The sequence below is a fragment of the Rhipicephalus microplus genome, chromosome 7, assembly GCF_043290135.1.
Source record: "Rhipicephalus microplus isolate Deutch F79 chromosome 7, USDA_Rmic, whole genome shotgun sequence".
Taxonomy (NCBI): Eukaryota; Metazoa; Arthropoda; class Arachnida; order Ixodida; family Ixodidae; genus Rhipicephalus; species Rhipicephalus microplus.
The window spans coordinates 6,786,335-6,808,664 of record NC_134706.1 but is presented as its reverse complement, the minus strand read 5'-3'; the positions used below and the strand labels follow the sequence as shown (position 1 = coordinate 6,808,664).

The 22,330-nt window shown below is 42.0% G+C and overlaps 1 protein-coding gene across 1 annotated transcript in view; it reads left to right on the top strand.

Annotated features, from left to right (window-relative positions):
- retm (real-time) overlaps positions 1 to 15,903 on the top strand; it is a 41,444-nt gene extending 25,541 nt beyond the window's left edge. Inside the window, exons 3-12 of the mRNA XM_075868546.1 lie at positions 1,495 to 1,626; positions 3,474 to 3,602; positions 5,053 to 5,251; positions 5,523 to 5,641; positions 8,269 to 8,493; positions 9,804 to 10,235; positions 10,763 to 10,906; positions 12,992 to 13,300; positions 13,739 to 13,887; positions 15,320 to 15,903. Coding sequence (XP_075724661.1) covers positions 1,495 to 1,626; positions 3,474 to 3,602; positions 5,053 to 5,251; positions 5,523 to 5,641; positions 8,269 to 8,493; positions 9,804 to 10,235; positions 10,763 to 10,906; positions 12,992 to 13,300; positions 13,739 to 13,887; positions 15,320 to 15,419 — 1,938 coding nt within the window. The 3' untranslated portion in view covers positions 15,420 to 15,903. The remainder of the gene's footprint in view (positions 1 to 1,494; positions 1,627 to 3,473; positions 3,603 to 5,052; positions 5,252 to 5,522; positions 5,642 to 8,268; positions 8,494 to 9,803; positions 10,236 to 10,762; positions 10,907 to 12,991; positions 13,301 to 13,738; positions 13,888 to 15,319) is intronic.
- Positions 15,904 to 22,330: the final 6,427 nt, after the last annotated feature.

Genomic DNA, 22,330 nt, shown 5'->3' with positions numbered 1-22,330 from the left:
TACCGCAATACTGTACCATGTTTTCGATAGTCCGGCTGCACACCTGCTGTAAAGGCATAAGCATCTGTAATAAGTTTTCTGTTGCTGAATCATTATGCCTAATTAGTGTATGGCATAATGTGGGTCATTAAATGAATGATACACAAAGCACAGCTAAATCGCAAAAGAAGTTATGTAAGCATATTCTACACACTTTGACATCTCAAATCTATCAGAGATGTATTAAGAGTGTCAAATATGGTAGGCCTTATTGTTTTTGTGTATTTGGAAACTGACGTATGCTAGTCCTTTGTATTTGCGTAGATTAATACCCGGGCCTTTAAAACTAGGTAACCAGGAGACCTTGACAGACCATTGTGTAGAGTGTAGTTTTTTTTTGAGGTTGATGATGATGAAAAGCTGATGCACTGTAAAGCACTATTGCAATAGCAACAATGCCAGAAAAAAGTTGGTGCTCTTAGATGGCATGCAGGTCACCTGAACAGGAATACACTCAAACCTCGATATAACAAACCCGAATATAACAAAATGTTGGTCATAACAAAAATAATTAAGAATAGTCTTGCAATAAATAGAGCTTTAAGAATATATTTTTATAACGAATTTGTGAGTTTAATGAATGCTGTAAGATGCAACTTTGTTATAATGATGTTTTGACTGTAAATGCCTCAGCAAGACTGGACGGCATTTTGATAAGTAGATAATTCATTATCAAAGGTGCCTCATCTTGCTTGGCTTGATAGTTTCTGAAGTTTTATTAAACAAAACAGGTCATGTTAGTTAGGAGTACTCCTCCTTTGCATTTGAATAGCAAATTATATTATTAATTACTAATTAATTATATTTATCCTTCCACTAACTTCAGAGGTAACTGAGAAATGTATAATTGATGGTGTATTTGGTATTTCTTATATTTATTAAGGATTTGTTCTTTTTTGACTTAACAATATCTCTGGTCGTTATGGATGTATAGCTTGAATTTGGAAACCACTGAGAATTATGCATTTATATTTTGGTGTTTTACAAGCAGATGTCTTGTGAATGTTATATAAGTATGTATATGTTATGTATATGCAGTTGTGAGTTTGACAGAATTTGTACATACATAATGGTACATATACTATGTATGCTCAAATTTTGTATGTGCAATTTAAAAAAATGTTTCTTTGTTTTGTAGTACTGCTTAAACCTGAGGTATAAGAGCAATACACTTTAAAAGAAGAATGTTAATTGTTGTCTAAAGTGTATTATGGATGGGGGGAAGAGAATCATTTTCATAAGCCTTCAGTCCTCACCTTTCCCTTGTCAAGAAAATAAAGACATTGAATTGAATTGAATTTAAAGGATCAATCATATGACTTCACGTTTTGTGGTGGGGGATCCTAAGTGCACAATAAGTGTGTCATCCATTTCATTTTTTGTGGTGCAAGTGCACTGTACTCAAGGCCATAATATCTATATCTGGCCTTTTCTTTTCTTGGTTTTATCTTACAGATAATAGGAGTAGATTTTGTGTACTTCATACAGAAGAACTCCCTAGATCGGCGGCAGCGAATACTTAAAATCGAAGCCTATAATGAAAGCTTCTCGGCCCGAGTTGGCATCAAAGAAAACTGCACTTATTCGGTGAGTGGGGGTGCCATTTCTTTTTTTTTTTAAGCTTCTTGTAAAAGAGGGTATCCATGGCTTTTGAATATTCTTTCTGTTTGTTTCTCGTCCATTTCAGACTGTGTTTCAGGTAAACAACTGCTTTTTATGCTCTGCACTTGCATCTACTAGTGTTGTTATGGGAGGTGGTCTTGTTCATTTAGTTCTAATACAAGTCCCAGAAATGAATGAGAACGAGAATTTTAGGGACCCATCTTGCTCTTAAACATAATATTAATTCGTTCTAATCAGTGCCATAAATGGTGCATGATCTGATCAGTTTGAACATGAATAAAGTAGATTAATCACAAAGGTGTCCTCATCACACCTTTCGTATGCTTGAAATCTAAATAGCAATTTACACAAGACATACTTTGGCTCATTTCATAAGCGCAAGAAATCTTGTCTGTTTGCCATTTTTCGAAATTTATATTAGGATAACCAGTTTGTAATTTTTATTTAAGAGAAATTTTCATTATAGCATGGATAATTTATACAAAAGTAAAAGGTTCACTGGTTTTATGAGCAGATTAACTTACTCTGTGAGGATGGAAAGTTTTTAAAATAGGCTAACAGAAGTTTGTTAATGTTCTTTGGCAACTATATCTCTTATTCTTATATTCACCTTCTTCTTTTTTTTTTTTGCACAGAACTGCATGCATTGGTATTCTGCAAAACATCATGCCTGTATTATGGACAGGAAGGTTTCATGAGCATTATCACTGTAGCAGAAAAACATTATGCATGTAAATGATCTTAAACTTCAGACATTCATTTAAGTCGCAAAGGGATGCGATGTCTTAGAAAGTTTCACAAAATTAAAGATGATCAAGCTTGTGACATTGCATTGACATTCACGACTGAAGTCAGCGCGAGAGTAAAACGTCAGACTGCGACCTTCAATTCTTCTGCTAATATTAATTTATGATGGTGACATAACGACAACACAGTTCTGAAGGAATAATTTGTTTGTCTGAAGCAATTGAATGTTTCATGTTAGTGTCCCTCCAAGAGGTTAACAGGGCTTTCATGCCGTCACACTGTCTTTTTACAGCAAAAGCTGTTATGAGATCACAAGGGTAGCGTGCGCCGTAGTTGTCCGCCACTGCCGCCGTCGGTGTCCGTAACCACTATCACACGAAGTAAGAAAAAAAAAACTTAGTATATAAATATGCAAAGATGATGGAATTCTGGGTCTCCGGCATGCGAGCCCAGTGTTCTACCATTGAGCCAAGCCTGCGCTTAAAGCTCTGTTCTAAACTTCAGGATGTCGGCAAAGTATTCGTAATAATATAAGTAATAAAGCATTTTAGAACGGCCAAGGAACAACCACGTGTCACACAACTCGAATCATGTAACGAGTAGGTCATCGAATGAGCCAACCCATTACTAAAGCTTCAGGCATAATTCTTTATCGTCATCAGCGGCAGCATCGAAAATTGCAGCAAAGTTTCTTGCTTTTAAGTGTGTAGGGGGTACTGCGCTTATCTGAAAAATGATGAAGGATAGCACTGTGAATGCCTGCCTGCTACACAAAAATTATGATTACCCATTTATGGGGTAGTAGGTACCCTGCAAGTCTAGTAGTAGTAGATACCCAAAAAGTATTTAAAAAAAGCTCTAGAAAGGCCGCTTTTCCAGCTTTCATTGTGACTGTGCTAGGTGTTCTGCGCAGGCCTGGCGGTTTTTTGAACGACATATATTTGGGACTAACATTGGGGGGTGTGGCACATTCTGTGACTGCAAATGCTGCCACTGCTACTTATGACCTGCACCTTCGTGATGTTCATGCGACAACTTTTGTTGTTGTCCCTTCAAATTACCAGGTGCATCCAGAGAACCCTGACTGGACCTGTTTTGAGCAGAGCGCCTCTCTCGATGTCAAGTCATTTTTTGGGTTTGAGAGTGCGGTTGAGAAGCTGGCCATGAAGCAGTACTCCCAGAACATCTCCAAGGTATCACTAGTATCATCACCAGTGTCATGACATTCACCAGTGTCATCAAGCCCATTTTCTAACACCTGCTTTGCTGAAACTAACATGTTTCAGTTTTCAGTTTTTCCACACACCATAGCAAAGTTGAACCGTTTAACTGATCTTAAGCACTTTTATATAAATTAGTTTTGACACATTTAATTAGCATTGGCTTGAAAGTTTGTCTTATAGTTGTTTTACATTTTTATCTTTCCAATTTTGTACTTATCTGCATATTGTTTTTTGTGCCTGTCTTGCTTGGACGAATTTGTAGGGCGAAGTATCTATTAACTAAATCAACTGACTAATTTGTGAGCTGCCTACATTAAGCCCCACATTTAGCGTGCATAGGCCGCCACCGCCGGTGTCCGTAACCACTATCGCATGAAATAAAAAAAAACTTTAGCAAATAGAAACATTAGGGGCTCAGCGGGATACGAACACGTGTTCCCTGTGTGCCAGCCCAGTATTCTAACGCAGAGCCACGCCGGTGCCTGGAACTGCGTTGGAAACTTGCCTTGAGCAGGCTTGATGTTGGGAAAGGAATCTCGCTGGTATGAGTAATAAAGTCATTTAGAACAGCAGAGGAACAACCAGGCGTCACACAATGCAAATCGCGTAACGAGTCGGTCGTTCAATGCTCAACTCATTACAAAAGCTTGTTCTTGTTAACCTATCAACTGTGGCGCATACCCACTTGAGGCATAATTCTTCATCATTGTCAGCCACAGCATAAAAAATTGGACAAAAATCCTAGCAAGTCTGTAGTGGATACCACGCTTCTACGAAGAATCACAGTGAATAACATAGTTAATGGCGGCCTACTACACAAAAATTATGATTATTTATGGTGCAGTGGGTACCCAGCAAGTGTGCTTGTAGCAGTTACCCAAAGCGTGTTTAGAAAAGACTCTGAAAGGCCGCTCTTCCAGCTTTTGCTGTGACTGTGCTGCACGTTGCACACTGGCCTGGCAGTTTTTGGGAATTGTGACAGTATTACCAAACGAGCAAAATATAAAGTTGTTTATAGTAAAAAAAGAGGTTTAGAGCATTGATAATTCATTTCTTTAGTACTTGTCTCATTGTGTCTGTCTCATGGAGAACAGGAGAAAATAAAGATGAGTTGTGACTGCTTTGTATTGATGAAGGCATGCCTTTGTAAGCGAGTGGAATTCGTCATGCATCAGTTGATGTTGTGTGCCTGTACCACACGTGTGTGCAATATTCTTGACCAAAGTAGTAGCTTGACATTTACTTACTCGCTCTAAGAGAGGGAGGGAGTTCAATTTTCACACGATGCCTGAATGGTGTTTCACTCGTCGCCGTCTCGGCTAGATTGTAACTGAGCTTGGTGAAGTTTGTTGAATCACTAGTGTAGCTTTCCGCTCTACATTACCTGAGGCTGTGACACTGGTTCCTTGCTTATGCCCAGGGAAAAGAGATCATTGAGTACTACATCAACGAGCTCTTGAAGGAGAACATCACGTACATTCCTCCGTTCGAAGACAAGCCCGGCACCGAAGGCAGCGGCGATGTCAAGGCACCGACCCTGCGTGACAGCATGCGCAAAAAGTCGCTCGGCGAGAAGGTCACTTCGCCGTCGGGAGCCTCCGAGTCGCTCGCCGCACAAGGTCGGACTGGCACACAGCCAAATTTATTCTGCATTTCTTGTGGCACATTCTTTTACTTAAAACTCAGTTGCTGAAAAGGCACGCATGATATGCTTTGCAGTACAGCAGTTGCTCTGCGCACGATTATTGCAGGGATACTTCTTCTTTTACTTTTGTGTTCGTATATATAGTATTAACCCAAGTCATACGTCCCGTCCCCCTTGTGATTTTTCCGTGTTTACACCATTGTATGGCTCGGTCAGTTAATCTGTGTTTCGTTTTTTTCCGCCAGATGCAAACTTCAAGCTGGAGTCTGAGTACATTGAGCGGTGCTTGGGTTCGCTCACTCCGTACCAGGAATCCTGTCTGGTCATGCTCAAGAAGTGGATCACCGAAGCACACCAAGGAAAAGTATGTGCCGTTCATTTTAAGCAGGACTACGGTGCTATCATTGGATGCTTCCTGCACACCCTAAAATGTAGCTGCACTGCTGCAGTGGAGTTTGTATACCAAGTGTATGAAAAGAAATGCACTTGGAATTTGAGTCTCTGTGAACATGCCATACAAGTCGGAAGTTGACAAGAAAATTGAGTCTGGAAGTAATGAGAAATGACTGAACTGGAAATGCCGCTGGAGTTTTGTCGATTGTCGCACCTGCTCCCTTCTCTCACTTTTGTGGTCGGCGTAGAGTGAGCAGAGTGTACATAAAGAGGCTTCTAAGGAATGCATTTGCTAACTTGAAGAAGAATAGTCCACTTGTCGAAACGACCACCCCAGCACTGTTTCCTGTTGAGTGATTTCTCGTGTCTTCACGTACAAGCCAGCAACGCCAATTTTTTTTTTTTTAATATACAGTAAAAGCTCATGACGTCTACTGCTGCGCAGATGTTTGCAATTCTATCTGCGCTATGCTTTATAACATCCGAAAAAGAGGCACAAAATGGGTCATTTTTAGCGATTCGATAGTTGCTCTAGCGTCACTGCAAAGTGATAAAAACCTCCTTCAGAACACTTCCCTGTTATATGAGACCTTGAAAGAACATGCAAAAGCAAGAAAAATGAACCTCGTGATTGCATTTAAATGGATCCCACATCACTGCAGCATTCCAGGAAACACTGCAGCGGACGCCGCGACCAATAGGGCCTACAGTAACGAAGGGAGATTTGTGCTGCCAATTTCATGCCGAAATACGTCTACTTCTCAGACAGATAACATGTAGCATTACCAAAGACATATGGTTCAACGAAAGTTCTAAATGTTCAGACATATTTTTAATAGACCCTTGCATAAAACTAAGCATTTCATCAGAGTTAAGGGGAAGTGGGAGATTTGAAACATTTGTTCACCTTCTACGGCGTGGTATACAGCATTTACTCGACATTTCCTACACGAGATAAAGCGTGCGCCTAGTACAGGGTATTCCTGCGGCCACCCTGACGAAGATATACCTCACCTGCTTCTGGGGTGCCCGAAACATGACACACAAGGACAAGTATTACGAGGAAGCTTGCAACTTTTAGATCGGAGGCCCTTCACAGTGACGAAAATACTAGGTCCATGGCCGACTGCAGGTCTTCAGAAAAGAGCACTTGCTGCCTTCAAGACGTTTGTTGAGGAATCAAAGATTTTATGGAAATATTGACCATATGTGATGTCGTCTGCATGCAAAAGAAAGTATGTAATATTTATATAGTGGTGTTTAATATGTATAACTATCTGTCTCAGTGTGGACTGACCTTGCATGTGGAAATTGTGTACATATGCATCTATCGGGTGAATATGAACTGTCATGCGAGGAGAGTTGACCTTGTGGTGGAACATATGAAGCTATTAGTCTGTATGTGAACTGGCCTGTGAAGTTTCGAGCTGTGAAGTTTCATGTACTTGCACATCTTATGTTGTACAGACTCGCACTTTGTGCCCTTATTTGTGATCTTATAGCATATCTTGCCTACTAAGAAAAAAGGATTAGCCGGTGCCACCATAACTGCACCAGCCTCTCCTATTTCATCATTAAAAAAAAGCTCGTTAATTATACCCTGGCTAATTTGGAAAATCAGATAATTCAGATGTGTTCTCTGGTCCTGGAAAGCATATGCATTGTTTAATAACATCAGACTCTCATGGTTTTGGTCACATTTGGACACAACCCGCTTAATTCGGACTATCCTTGGAGCACACCGAGCATAAAGCGCTGCAAATGTTCTGTGCAAAGAAGCCAAAATGTCATTCGCAGACAACCAAGACGACCACTAACCTTCCACGATCACATTGTTGGTGGCCAAAAGGCTTGAGGCGTTGCAGCAAACTTCTTTTGCTTTCTCACTCACCACACTATCACATTGTGAAAGAAGTCGCAAATGACGAAAATTGTGGCTTTTACTATGCTCTACAGAAAATAAGAAGCCTACTTGTTTGACCTATTCATAAAAAAAAAAAACTAAAGTGCATTCTTGTAAAAGACATCTGTTTATTGTTTTAGTCATAGAGTTTGATAAAATTATTTAGAGGGGACTCTGGTGCTGCGATCATTCAGCTAATTAGTAGTACTCTGATTTGATTAGTCTTGGTACTTGTGGGCCTCGAATCGCACTTGTGACTTCGTTTTGGTTTTGTTTTGAATGACAGAACGAACTGTTTTGAATGTGATTCGCTTTGAAATGGCTAGTGTAAAAGATAAAAGATTAGGGTAGGTAAGTGCAACTGGTGAACATTTGCCGATTGTCATTTCGTGACAAAGTCACTTCAAGCCACACGATGCCAACAGGAGCCGAAAGTACGACAAATTTGTGTACTACCATCATTCCGAAGTGCCGTCCATTGCAGCGCCCATAGACATGAGTGCCAGAGTTCCCTCTAGTGTATCGTTGGGAAACTCTATGGCTTTAGTAACACTCTTGATAATTTGGCGTTCAGTAGCTCGGACATTTTTTCCGGTCCACTGAAATCTGAGCAACTGTGCTTTTACTGTTGCTACAAACACTAATGCAGTCTGCTTGCAGGGTTGCCGCTCACAATGTTGTGGCTTTCCATGCAGGTACCAAGCGACCAGATGCTGGTGAGATTCCTTCAGGCTCAGGACTTCAATCTGGAAAAAGCTCGTGAGATGCTGTGCCAGTCCCTGGTGTGGCGCAAGAAGTACCAGGTGGACCGCATCCTCAGCACCTATGACCTTCCAACTGTGGTGCGCGAGTACTTCCCGGGCGGCTGGCACCACCACGACAAGGACGGCCGCCCCATGTATATCCTCCGCCTGGGGCAGGTGCGTCCTCCACCATGGAAGCATTCACCTCCTCTTCGTATTTAGAAAGGAAAATTGACCAGCACCCATTTTTAGCATGAAGCGGCCAGAAAGTATGTGTAGATTTCTCAGCAAAAAAAAAAAAAAAGCTGCTTAGTTTTCTGAAAACTTCGTCCTTGTCCAGTAATCGAGCCTCGGACCAACGCCTTTCTGGGGCCAATTGAGCTAACCGAGAAGCTAGCGATTGGTATCGTAAGAGCTCATTTATCAACTGAAAGTACATGGACACATGTTATTGCAAATTAGTGAGGAATCTCATAAAGTTCCAGAAGGGATTGTTTTGTAAGGGTGCTAAGGTACCAAGTTGTAAGGTTTTGCAAGGGGTGTAACACTGCTTTGTGGGGCTATAAAAGTTTGCAAAGGCACGGGGGGTGTAAGAATGTTTTGTAAAGGTGTGAGAGTGTTAAGTTTTATAAGGGGTGCAAAGTTGTATTGCAAAAATTTAAGCCGTATAAGAGTGTTTTGTAAAGCTGTGAAGGTATTGTAAGGGATGTAACATTGTTTTGCGAGTGTGTAAGGTTTTGTAAAGGGATAAGGGTGTGTTGTAAAGCTTCGGGGTGCAGAAACTCAAGTAAAATTCTTGTAGGTTCCAAGTACCGATTGATCGTTATTAAAGATTTACAACCAACATTTATGTGCCTACTGCCTTCCTGGTGAATGTAATAGCTACAGCACATAAAATCAACATGATTCACACTAAGTCAACTCCGTCAAAGAGAGCCATTTGAGTACGTCATTTCCATTTCTTGATTATAGAAGCTAGCCATTCTTATGCACTTTAATCATCTTTAAAATTTGTATTACAGGTTTAATAACGTCTCTATTGTTTCGTCTCTGCCTGTTTTGACGAACTCAAGTCCTGCAACAAGTGGGAATTGGCTAAGAACCCTTGCATAGTGTGCATTTTAAGCGTCTTTAACCATACTAACATCTGTTTTGTACTCTCATGCTGCATCATTAAAATGTAGAATGCTCACATATCTTGTGCATAGATTGGCACAAAAGGCTTCATCAAGCCCAGTTGTTGCCTCTTCAGTTTTTACACTATGTGCGTGACCAAAATATTTCCTCATTTTGCATGTCGCATCCGTGCCACATGGCTGAATTACAGCTATTTTTTTTTGTGAAGGTGTCGTGAAAGCATCATACGTAAACTGAGTCCTTGACATTGATTGTTGTAGCGTGCTGGGTACAATAGAAATTCTTGTAGTACAGGTACAGTACATACGAGATCCTGTCTGCATTATACGAAACACTTCTTTCATGCCTAGGTTGACATGAAGGGGTTCATCAAGTCCATCGGCGAGCAGGGTCTGGTCAAACTCACGCTCCACCTCTGCGAGGAAGGCCTCAAGCGCACGGAGGAGGCCACCCACAAGGCAGGCAAGCCCATCAGCGCTTGGACCTGCCTGCTCGACCTCGAGGGACTCAACATGCGCCACCTGTGGCGTCCCGGCATGCGAGCCCTGCTTCACATTATCGAGATGGTGGAGTCCAACTACCCGGAGACCATGGGCCGCTGCCTGGTGGTGCGTGCTCCGCGGGTGTTCCCCATCCTCTGGGCCCTGGTGGGAACCTTCATCAATGACAACACGCGCTCCAAGTTCACCTTCTTCGCCGACACCGGACCCACTGCCCCTCCTGGACTGGCGGAGTTTGTCGACCCGTCTTACCTGCCCGACTTCTTGGGTGGCCCATGTCAGGTGAGTGAACGGTAACAGCCTCAACGAGCCTTTGATTAACATATATGCAATAACTACACCTGTACTATTGGTGATGAAAAAAATATGGACACATTGCTGTTTTGAACTGATGGTAGGGTTCATGGGAAATTTTAGTGCTACAAGACTACACAAAAATCCATGAACAGTGCTTGTGTGCTCAAGGCAACGTTCTTGAGCCGAAGTTTCGACAAGTCGAAATGTCAAGCACACAACTCCTGTTTATCTTCCCCATGCTGCAGTTTTTTGAAAAATGACATAAGCAAGACTCTCAAATGACCGACCTCAACTGGTCATGTATGTAACAGCCAGGAAGTGAAATGTGAGGCGAGTGACACGAGTTTGTCAGACTAGCGTTTCAGAGCAGGAGAGGCAGGAAAAAATTGTAAACGTGAATGTAGTGTTGGTGCGGTTTCGATCTGTATGGCGCTGCTCCTAACATGTCCAAACATATCCAAAGCTGTCCCTAAAGTAGGCCTCTGCTATATTAACGGTGACATCGTGTGCAGACATCGATCCCTGATGGAGGGCTCATCCCGAAGACATTCTACATGTCCGAGGAGGACTACGAACGAGAGAAGGCAGATGGCATGCACCTCTTTGATGACACCATGTACCACTCGGTCAGCCTGGCACGAGGACAGGTTCACGAGGTACCTTCTTTTTGTTTTACTCTCTTAATCTACCCTGCACCATCATATTAGTAGTAGTAGTAGTAGTAGTAGTAAATCTCGTGTAGTATCTATGACAACATCTTGCTAGCCAATTGCATACACTTACACGCGTACAGCTTTGTTTTCCAATGGCAGTCATGACTTGGAACTGGCCAATTTTTTTTTAATCTATTTATCTTGTTCTTTTGTCGACAGTGTCAGAGTTTAATTGCATATTTGTACTAGAACATTGGCGCAATACTTGCACCCACAAATATATGAATAAACCTCCCGCAAGCACTACTGGATGCAAGTCAAAGTGCGTGTGGTATTCTTTCTTACAAAGGATGTCTATCAGGTCGTATTTTGATGCATTTGTGGCCACAGATGACAAGGCCCTCTTATGAGTTCTAGCATCTTGATCCGTTTACTTTATCATGGATAAAAAGTTTTCTAACAGCATGTTCCCAATTCACAGCCATCGGCGGCGAGCTTTCAACACCCGTTCAAGTTATCTCCGGCGTTTCTCAGAGATGAGTCCTTGGCCCGCTTCTCTTTCTTGTTTTTATCAACAACTTGCCATTCGGTATAACGTCATCTATTCACCTCTTCGCAGACGATTGTGTTGTCTGCCATCGAATCTTGAAGAGTAATGACCAGTCTTTATTACAACATAATTTAAACCTAATAGAATCATGGTGCTCACGTTGGCTCATGGAAACTAATGCCTCATAGTGCAAATACATGGTTTTTTCACGCAAAAAGAGTAACTTGATACATCAATACACTCTTAATTCTTCAACTTTATCTGATACAACCTCTTACCGATATCTTGGCGTCCTCATTACCAGCAAACTGTCATGGTCTGAGCATATCACAAATATTGTAACCGATACGTCCAGGACCTTAGATTACTTGAAAAGAACCCTGTGTCTGTCCCCTCCAGAAATTAGGAAATTGGCTTATGAAACCTTTGTTAGAAGCAAATTAGAATATGCTTCTGCCATTTGGAGCCCCTACAAAGAATACTTGATCGCCTCTCTCGAGACCGTCTAAAGTCGTGCTGCCCATTTTATTTCATCGAATTATAATTCACACGCTAACGTAATGCTCATAACATCATCTCTTGAACTTCCCCCTTTAGTAACAAGACATAGAATCTCTCGACTTTTCCGTTTCCACTAATAGCACAACTTCTCCCACTTACATGGAACACTGTTACTTCCACCCGCTCAAACTTCTCATCACCTGTTCGAATCCAACAGCATTCAACGCCTTCACTGTTCGACCCTTCAATCAATAAATCATTTCTGCTGGCCGCCATCGAAGACTAGAATTGCCTTCCTCATGCCATTGCCTTTGAGATGAACTCAAAATACTTTAAGCAATCTATAGGCACGCTTTTTTCTTAGATGACTTCAGCTACACACTTTTATAATTGCATGCATTTTTATGCATTTTTATAACTGCTACAATTGTTTATAATCACCTGTTTCAATTGTTTGCAATTGCTCTATGTAGTTGCCCTATGTTGTAATAGCTTTGTAATTGCCCTATGCTCTAAATTTTCACATGCTCGCAATCTTGTGTCAACACATTTTTTTTTAGCGATCATTAGTCTGACGTGCTCAGTACTTTCTGCATTTCTGAAGGGTGCTGTATGTAGAGTTTGTCTAATCATACGGCCCACGAACTCTGTAACCCCTCCCCTTATGTAATGCCCTGTTCAGGGTCTTTGAGAGTTAATGGTGATGATGATGATGATGATGGTAAGGTCCTGTCTCGGTCTGTTGTATGTCACGTAATGTGCATGTCGAGCTTGGACAAATTGCGCTCTTCGATTTATGGTTAGTTGTCTTGTTACTCAATACCCTATGTGTGCCCAACATGTCTGTATTAATAAGAAATGACCACCTGAGTGTGAACCTCAGAAGTTTTGCGAAACTTTCCAGGTACCCGCCATAGCCGATACTATATCCTTCACTGTCAAGAACGAGAAACAACACTTTGTCATTTGCTTGTTGCGAGAGCACCATTTTATATTTTGCGTGTCTGCTTGCTAACTGTGCGAAAAATTTCGTTCAGGTGGTGATAAACGTGGCAGATCAGGGCAGCGTCATTTGTTGGGACTTCGACATAATGAAGGAAGACGTGTCGTTCACCGTGCTGCACACGACTCGTGAGCTTCCCCCGCCCAAGACGACCTCCGCCGAATCTGCTGAGGGCGACCCCGATGCCGACGAGGAGACCGTCGGGTGCACCCACTCCCCTCTGCCGTTGAACATGCTGACGCTCGACACGCCCCCGTCTGTGGTTCCAAAAGGTTGGGTGGCCGGAGTGGACTACAAGACGGTTGAGCCATGCCTCACGTGCCATGATGGCGAGAGTGTGCAGGTGAGGGTTACTGTAGTCTATGTGAAATTGTCAAAGCTTTAGCTTCTCTCGATTGTGGTGCAGCTCTTTAAAACAAGTTGTAGCTGGTAGCTGTAGCAGCATTGGCATCACATCAAACGAAGGCAGGCTGTGTTGTTCTAGACTCCAAGAAGCCTGGCAAAGATGGAAATTCGGATTTCTAAGTGTGGGATTGTGTGTAGCAAGTGCTTTGCTCATTCAGTAAGCTTCGGCATCCTGGTAGTCCCATGAAACTTTTGCAGTAGGTATGATGTTTAGCTGAGGAGATGGTTACGTAGGTGATGATCTTTCTCTGGTCAGCTGCAGCTCTCAGTGTATGTTTTGCCTGGCTGGACTTTAAAAGAACAAAGAACTAAAGGCATCAATTTTCACGAACTTCCAAGCAAATGAAGGAATCCGCTGCTGTGCTAATTTGTGCAGGGCTCTCACGTGACTAATGCGTCGGGCACGTACATCCTCCAATGGCGACACCTGGAGGGACCCCAGCACCACCCGTTTGAGTTTCCCCTGGCTCCACACAAGGCAAAGGTGATGTACTACTACGAAGTCCTGAAGTCGCAGGACTACAAGTGAGTATGACTTGTTGCTCGACGAGTTCCACTGGAGGGCTTCATTCACTACGAGCGAGAGGAGCCCTCCTACTTGTGCTTATCAGTGACTCAAAGGGTGTAAGGTGGCACATTTGGTTAATTGTCTGTGCTGATTTCTAACATGCAATTATTTTTCTTGTACAAAATGTAATCTTTAAGTTGTCAAACATTTCTTAAACCTTTTTTTTCTTTTTCTTTTTTTTGAAGCAAGGTTTTTTTTTTATAAGTGACAAAGTATATTACATAGCATGTAATCTGGAATGGGGAGTGTACGCAGTAAAACAAGAGTTGCTATTATGAACTTGGCCTGTGCGAATAAAAAATTTTAGGTTTGAAGTGAATTCGAAGGGAGTGATTTGGTCAAATAACTTTGAATCAAATTCGAATAACATATATCTCATATCGTAAAGAAAAATATATCACATATTGTAAAGTTTGTGACGGCCTAACTAACCTGTGCAATATTTTTAAAGATTGAAACAAGACATGTGCAAATGTCATTTTGGTTCGAAGAAAGTGGAAGCAAAGCAACTTTGAATGGCAGTAGGATTCGACCTCTGGTAGAAATGCAAGTGATAACCTGTAAGAAACACATTTAGTTTTAAAATTTACCGTACCTTGAGCACTAAAGGCGGTATAACAAACCTTTAAACTAAAAAAAAATGATGAGTATATGTTGAGGTAATATGTGCATTTTACCTTGAAGTAGGGCTTTGCGGTAGGGCTTCTTTTTTTTTTTTGCATAGATGTATTCACAGGATAGCACACCTTTACTGCAGTGAAACCATCTTTACAAGGGGTCATACTCAGTTTACATATGTTTATTTATTCATTTGGAATTATTCAAAATTTTCAGCCCTACAATTTGAATTTAAATGAAAGTGAATTTGAATACAGTACTATTCGTTCAAATATTCAAAGCATTCGAATATTCTCACAAGCATAGACTTGATAGCTTTATTATACATCAGCATCAAAGTCCCAATGTGACTAAGATTGATAGCAACATAACCAAACTGGTCATTCATTCATTTTTAATACTTAGAAATTTGAACTTATCTAAAATTTTGAAGTGAATTCAAATGCTGTAATATTTTTTGAGTACTTAAGTGCACGAATATTAACACAGTTTGTTTAACAGGAGTTGCATTACATAGAGATCAAAAGGGGAGCCAAATTCAATATGAAACCAGTCATACTAGATGCAATCATTTCATTCAAGCAGCAATCTTGTTCACTGAGACTCTCCTGTATACGATCACATGGTACTCATGGCATTCTAGACATTGATGTGGTGTATGCAAGACTAGCTGGCCATGTTGCTGGCTACCTTTGTCCTCGACACTCTAAATAATAGTATGCCAGCGCAGCCGTGGGTCACGCTTGTGCGCCTGTCGCACTCTGTCCGCAGGGGTTCCGTGTCCAGCCTGCAGTCTTCACACAGCGGCAACACGTGCAACTCGTCGAGCGACCACTCCTCCTCCGCGCAGAGCTCGTGCCCGTCCAGGTGATGCCAGTGATGTCGGGACCGTCTGCTCCTGCAAGTCCTGGCACCACCTAAGGGGAGGTGACAGTCAGTCACACCCAAGAACGTTTTCTGCCCCTCGTACGAGGGAAGGCACTGCCGTCGCGCTCGAATGACTGCGGCAGCCAACGCGTAGTTTGGGCGCGTGACGTGCCTGGTGCTGTTTTATGCGAATCGAGGGCACGAATTATTTCGCAGTGGTCCCGCCCTAGGCAGTACAATGAACTTTGTACTGTTAGACGTACAGACACGTGTGGGAGTGACCCACCCTATTTTTCTAGCATGTCCCTTTTTAGAGTTTTTCTCCAGAGCAAAGCCTCTAGATTTGTATGAGTCACGCAAGCCGTGGCACGTACCTGTGCCGTTAGTCGTATTTTACTCCTATTCGTGATTTTTCGTCTAGACCCATATTGTGTAACGTACCTGTAATTATATTTCATTAAATCGTGACCTCCGTTTTTTTAGCATAATCTTCGTCGAGACATGGTATTACGGCCCGAGTGAATCGGTGCTTGGAAATGACGGCAGAGGCCCGTAGAAAAAATGGCGCGATGCGGTGATTTATGTTCGGTGACGTTGACATCGGCATTGCCAACTGGAAGATTTCGGCACCGTCAGCATCACTTGGCCCATGCCTTGACCATGTCTCGGCACTGTTGTAGGTGAAAAGTGTTGTTAAGGTCTTGTAAGTCACATTCCAAGGACAGAATTAAAAAAAAAAGGCATAACAGACAGGGCCAAATATTTTTTTCCACGTTAGAGATGTGATGGGGTAAAAGGATTTATCTTTCCTAGGTTTGCATTGTCCACAGCGGAGATGCCATGACAGTGTTGTTGTCAATCAAAGTATTTTATATGCTGCGCTGTAAACATCCCGCTTAGCGAACATTGTACGCAAGATGTCAGTCACGTAAAAGGCAGAAGCTTTACCTCAGACACTCGTATCCGAACTCCCGGAGCTACTGCATCAAATATACAACAACTAAAGTGCGGTTCATAATGAACTACAAGATGCGATCTTAAGGTCGTAGTGCACAATGAGAGGAAAAGTGCTTAAACTCTAATACAAGCCCTTTGTGTGACAACAGTGGTCTATAAACTGGCCTAGGATTTCATGTGCCATTCGTAATACAGTGTAACAACCCTGAAGTCCTGTAAACCTGTTTCAGTCTGGCAACATTGGCATACGATATTTACCAAGTGAAAACTTGTCTTCATTGTAATAGGTGTTTTTGCGGGAGAGTTCTCATTGTTCTTGATTTGTACACTGTTGGTGCTCCAGCACATACGCAGAACTTCAGGTGTCAATTGGCAGTGTGGGTTGAAGTCTTCCTCAAAAACTGCCATTTCATAATGCTCCTAGTATTTTGTTGAAAATGTTACCTTTCCACTGTCTCGTTAAGAGGGTGGCAACGAGATTCAAAACCAGGACGATGAGGAAATAGTTTTATTGTGAGTTTGGTTGTGCTTGAGCTCAACTAAAGTGTGCAATCCATGGTTTTGCTGTTATCTTGGTACATATTCAGTTTCTGCTTGATTGCTTTTTACAATCCCCTTTTTTTTTCATCTTGTAACAACATTCTGTGTGGTATACGCTCTTGAGAGTTCGAAGTTATATTTTGCATGCTTAGAGTGTTTTGTGTAAAAGAACAAACGCATCTCATAGAAAGGTGGTCTTGAAATGAGTGCATTGTAAATTAGAAATTTGATAACGCATATTTCCAGCACATTCTACGCTGCAGGTTGCACTTTACTGCAAATACGGAGAAAAGTAAGGTTTTACATCAAGAACACTACGCTGGAAAAGCTGCCTATATTACTCTGCTATACGTTGTTGTCAAACAAAGAGAACAAAAAGAAATTATGTATCACCTTTAGGAAATTTCGGTGCAATATTCAATTTTGGGAGTAAGTCAAATATTTATAAACATGACCTGCACTAATTTTATAAAAACTGACAGAATCGAATGAGTTATACAGTGAACTGAATTAGTTGAAAAAGAACCTGCAAACGTACCTCTACTTCATTTGGCTGCATTTATCTGACAACCAGTTGTATGCGTTTACAGTAAAAAAACGAATCTAGATCCAAATGTAGTTCTATTTGCACAATATTTCACAACTGATCAACTAATAAAAATTTAGCATTTCTATGGTTCAAGGAACTGTGTACGGTATGTAAGGTGCATACTTGAATCTCGCAGATTTTGTTGGTTTTATGCAGCTTCTCATCACTGTCCACGCATCATACCACGTTGTTCCTCTTGTGTTGTGCATCTTAAATTTCTCTGGTACGTTGCGGATTGGATGGTAGACCATGCCTAAAATAATCTTTCTTTTCAATTTCTTTTAACGGAAGCCTGAGATATATGCGTTAAATTACCAGTTTGTAGGGACAGCATCTCTCGAATTGGTTTTGACGGTAGCATGTTGCAAGCACTGTGAACATGGCTTTGGTTTCGTACACAAAATATGCAACTCATCATGAAAAGTGGCACAATTGAAAACCTACAAACCTGTAATAACGAATCCTTGCCAATGTGCCCCATTGTCAGTCCTATTTAATATGCAAGCTATAGCCTGCAACATTTTGATCATCAGAAAAAATGAACATTTTTATTCGATAAATACACAGAAGTCATCTGTTATAAAACTGCAGAGGAACTTAAGCTCGTTGGTTTACGACTTCAACAGCAAGCAAGGCAAAGGAATGTAACGCAGGGATAAACGGTTGACCACCGAACGTTTGTTTCTTTCAGGTAGCGTGTTATGTGTAATAAAAAGAAAGCCCAGGAAAACGGCACGAAAGCATAGATGGGTGTAATATGAAACAACATCGCTGTTGTGGTTCAAAGGAGATGTCATTTTCCTCATGGTAATTGTGCGCTGTTACTGCCGCCATGGTGTGGATCAAGTTTGCAGACGAGTTGAATTAATTATTAAGCAGATGCAGTGAAGAAAACATTTTTGTGGCGGTATTGCTCTGTAAATGATAGATTTGTACTCTGAAATGTTATTGATTCTAATGCTAGTGCTAAGAGCAAATGTTTTATGGCAGAGATTGGCTACCAGTGTGAGAACCCATTCATAAGGGAACGTAAATGTAGTTCAGCTCTGCTCGTAAGTCAAGTTGCATCGTTACAGGTTTTGTCAAACAATAGAGAGTCCCCCTGAGGCTATTTTCTAACTTTCATTCAAACTGCATATGCGCAATTTCTTTCACGACAGCATAGAGGGGTGAATCATGCTGGTTTGTACTGTTCCATTCGTCACACGCAAATAATTTTAACTGTCTAGATGAATTCACCATTATGGAAATTTTTGCCAGAGATTTTTAATGTCTGTCACTTGGCCATAAAAGGGATCTGGCAATGTTACCCCGTTTGGTTCCCGCACTAAGCAGATCTTCCTTGTCTTGTGAGGAAACCAGGTCTGAGGTAAAGCTTCCCTACTACTTGCACGTTACATTTACCAATAAGTGCATGGTGGCACTCCTGCTCTTAGTGGTGCCGTCAAACCTTGACATAGTTAAGACTGGTTGTAAGTAAAGGATAGCCTTGCCATTGTTACGGTGTTGGAAATATCTGTTTATAAGAAAGCCAGTTCAACGTCGGACAAGACTTTGTTATGACGAGATCTGACTGTTGCTCCCAATAGCTCTTAGTGCATGCCTAGTATCCCAACATAGGAACTCGCACGGGTTTAGTAACAGGTTGATAGAGGCACTGAGCACGTGCACACTTCACTGGAGTAGTTAGTTTTTAAGCACATTTAGGCTGAATGTTGCTGATATCAGTAGTGACCTGTAAAAACGTTGCATGATGCTGCACAAAAGAAGACCAGAGGAGGATGCATCTCTTGTTTGGCCTCTGGCTGTCAAACCGGGCATTCGAGACTGTCTCCGACAATGACTGGCACAAACCGTACCTTTGGCCGCGCATTGTGCTGCCATTTGCTTTTTGTCTGCATGCACCGTATGCTGTTGCCATCGCAGAGATTCAATTCTCTGCTCTTCTGTGGTGCTATGGCAAAGCCGTACTATTATAAAGCCTTGCGTTTATGTCGCACAACATAGCAGCTGCATAATGCTGTTGTGTGAGCAAGGATATATGTTAATAGTAATGTACCAAGTTGCTAGTAAGCGCGTTTTCTTCATGAGCTGCCGTGTGATTTTACAGCAACATAATGAGTGCCAAAGCACTCGTCTCCGTAATTAACATTTAGCGGCATATTTTGTGTAGCTAGTATTACAGTTTCAAGGCAGATGAGGTTGAGGAACGCCAGTGCAAGCAGATGCAGTGGTTGTCTGTAGTATGTGCATCCATTATTTGGAGCGCATATGTCACATAGCACTTCATTATGGATGGTGTGCCAGCGTTGGCCAGCGGACGCTATGGCATTTTGAATGTGCGACTGAAACATGCTGACAGCATCTGTCATTTTCAACGATAATGAACACACGCCTAGGTCTACGCTTGCACAGGAATTGCCCGACACATCAAGTCAATCAATTCACGTGCATGGACTGCAACAGGAATTTTCTATGGTAGAGGGGGGTAAGGGGTGAACAATGCCTCTTGCAATGGCAATGCACCTTCCTCCTCCTACACGCAACTGATAATGCCTTTGTGCATGGGAATATATTTGTGGATGTTCATTCTGAGGTCCACACTCACGTCATATCCTTGACTTGTGATTTTCCGTTTTTGAAATTGCAGTGTGCCCAACTAGAAATTTGTTCCTCTGCCTGCTTCGCTATTACAACACTGCTGTTAGCACAGATAGTTTCGGCGCTGCTTGCCCGTGGATGGCACTGTAGCACTTCGTCGTGGCAGATGCTTTTATCAGAATGCCCCTAGAGTGTGTTTTAAGAGTAGTTGGGAGCACTTTGCGTTGACAGCTCCCCTTGTAGCTTGTTTTATTGCCTGTGAAGCGATAATAAGTTATCATTGCTGAGGAGTGCATGTATTTATCAGTATTAAACACTAATGATCTGAAACTGCTGCAAGTGCAGCCTGAAAAATTATAACTGCTGCAAGTGCAGCCTGTGAGCTCGGCATACTGTGAAAGTTTGTAATAAAGCCCAAAACTTCATATATGTCGCTTAATAGAGCTACACTGAAGTTTTTGTACATTTGAGGGCTATCAAACTACCTGATTTGCCATAATATATGACTATTGAGTTCTAAGTAATGCAAGGGACAAAGTACAGTTTGCACATGTGTAAATAGACAAGCAAAGGTAAGGAAATCCCTGGTTTTTGTCTTGTGGCCTAACACAAGAAGCGATTTCACAAACGTCTACATATTGCCCTGGCAGTGCACTATCTTTGCACTCTCTTAACAGGCAGTATATTGGAATGGATCAAGCAGTGAACAAAAACCTCTTCATCTTCTCAAAAATCAGTTTTTTTTTGTAGTTTCTCTTCCCCTCTTTATTTCGCGTTTCCTGTGTCGTGAACAATGCAAAAGTTACTAGGCAGGGTAAGCAAGAAAGATTGTAACAGGAGACCTGGCAATCGTAGGGAAAGGTAATTTTTCAGATCCTGTAATGATGACTCGAATACAGGGTTTCTATCAGCTGCACATGGTTCCTCCTATCCCTAAGCCCTTTTTTTTTCTATCATTACATGTGTACATTTTAGTGTCCCATTCCACACTTCCGGGAATACTTCGTACCAGACTTCCAGGCCTGCTCATAATTCTTGAGCAGCTTGCCCGACGAAATGCGTTGCGGATCAACCGTTGATTTGTGTGCACTCCAAATTGTGTGTGGAGGTGGGCGCGCTTCATTACCACATCTAGGTGCTTTTCTTAGTCCGTTTCGTCTACGCTACCAAGTGTAGCAGTTCAGCTGGTGCAACGGCTGACAGAGGATGTAGAGTCTGCCTGCATGTAATGACGGCACTGTTTCCATCTTTGTACAGGCATGCAGCATGTTTAGTCATTTGAAGTGTTGTGTCACTGTATAGTGAAATGAAATGTGAAGTATTTCTGTGCCCTACAAAGCTTTTTGTCTGCTGGCTAGCTATCTCGTTCCAACAGTAGCTTTAGCTGCCGCCTTGTAGTATAGCCTTCCACTTCTTCCAAGTATCCTGCCGAATGCCAAATTACCCGCGGCAAATTCAAAGGTCGTCGCCTGTGCTTCTCCTTGTTCATACCAAACACATCAAAGCTTGCATTGTTGCCCCCCATCTCCGTGTTCAGTGTGCTTCATTATGTAAGTCTTCCACTGGTGCTATTGTTGAGGGAGGCAGCCAAAAAGTCACAAGCTTCCAGACATCATGAGCTACGTCCATGCATGTTCAACTTTAGAGCTGTGCCAGTACATATCCCTTGTTGTTCGTAGATTCCTGCCCACGAGTATGTGCAGCACCAGAAGTTTGTGGCGTGTTTGTCGGTGCTTCCTTCGAACATTTCACCAGAAAGCGTTGAGACACTTCTGCAGGCAATCATGCGGAGAGAAAGAAGGCGTGTGTTCCCCCCCAGTGGAACTACTTAAGTGAGGTCCGTATTTGCAGACAGGCACAGATAGTCGGATTGAACTGCAAGGCACAACTGAAGGTGCTCGGTGCTTCTCAGCTGAACAGCATCCAACAGAGAGCAGTAAAATATGCAAGTGAATATTTGCTGCTGTTATCACTTCCTTTGTTGTTTGCATCATGCTCTTTTTTTTTTTTGCTTTCTGTAGGCAGCAACTATGTCAATGTCAGTTCATTTTGCGTGTTGAAGACCGCTGAATTAGTAACGGATACATAGTAAGCTTTGTACAGTGTTACTGCGAAAAGTGGGCACAGAAGTCACATGAGTTGTTGTTCCGCACCTTTACGAGTGTTGCTTATGAGCTGTGGATAACGTGACATTGTTATTACCCTGTTTCAGTTTGCTCAGACATGCT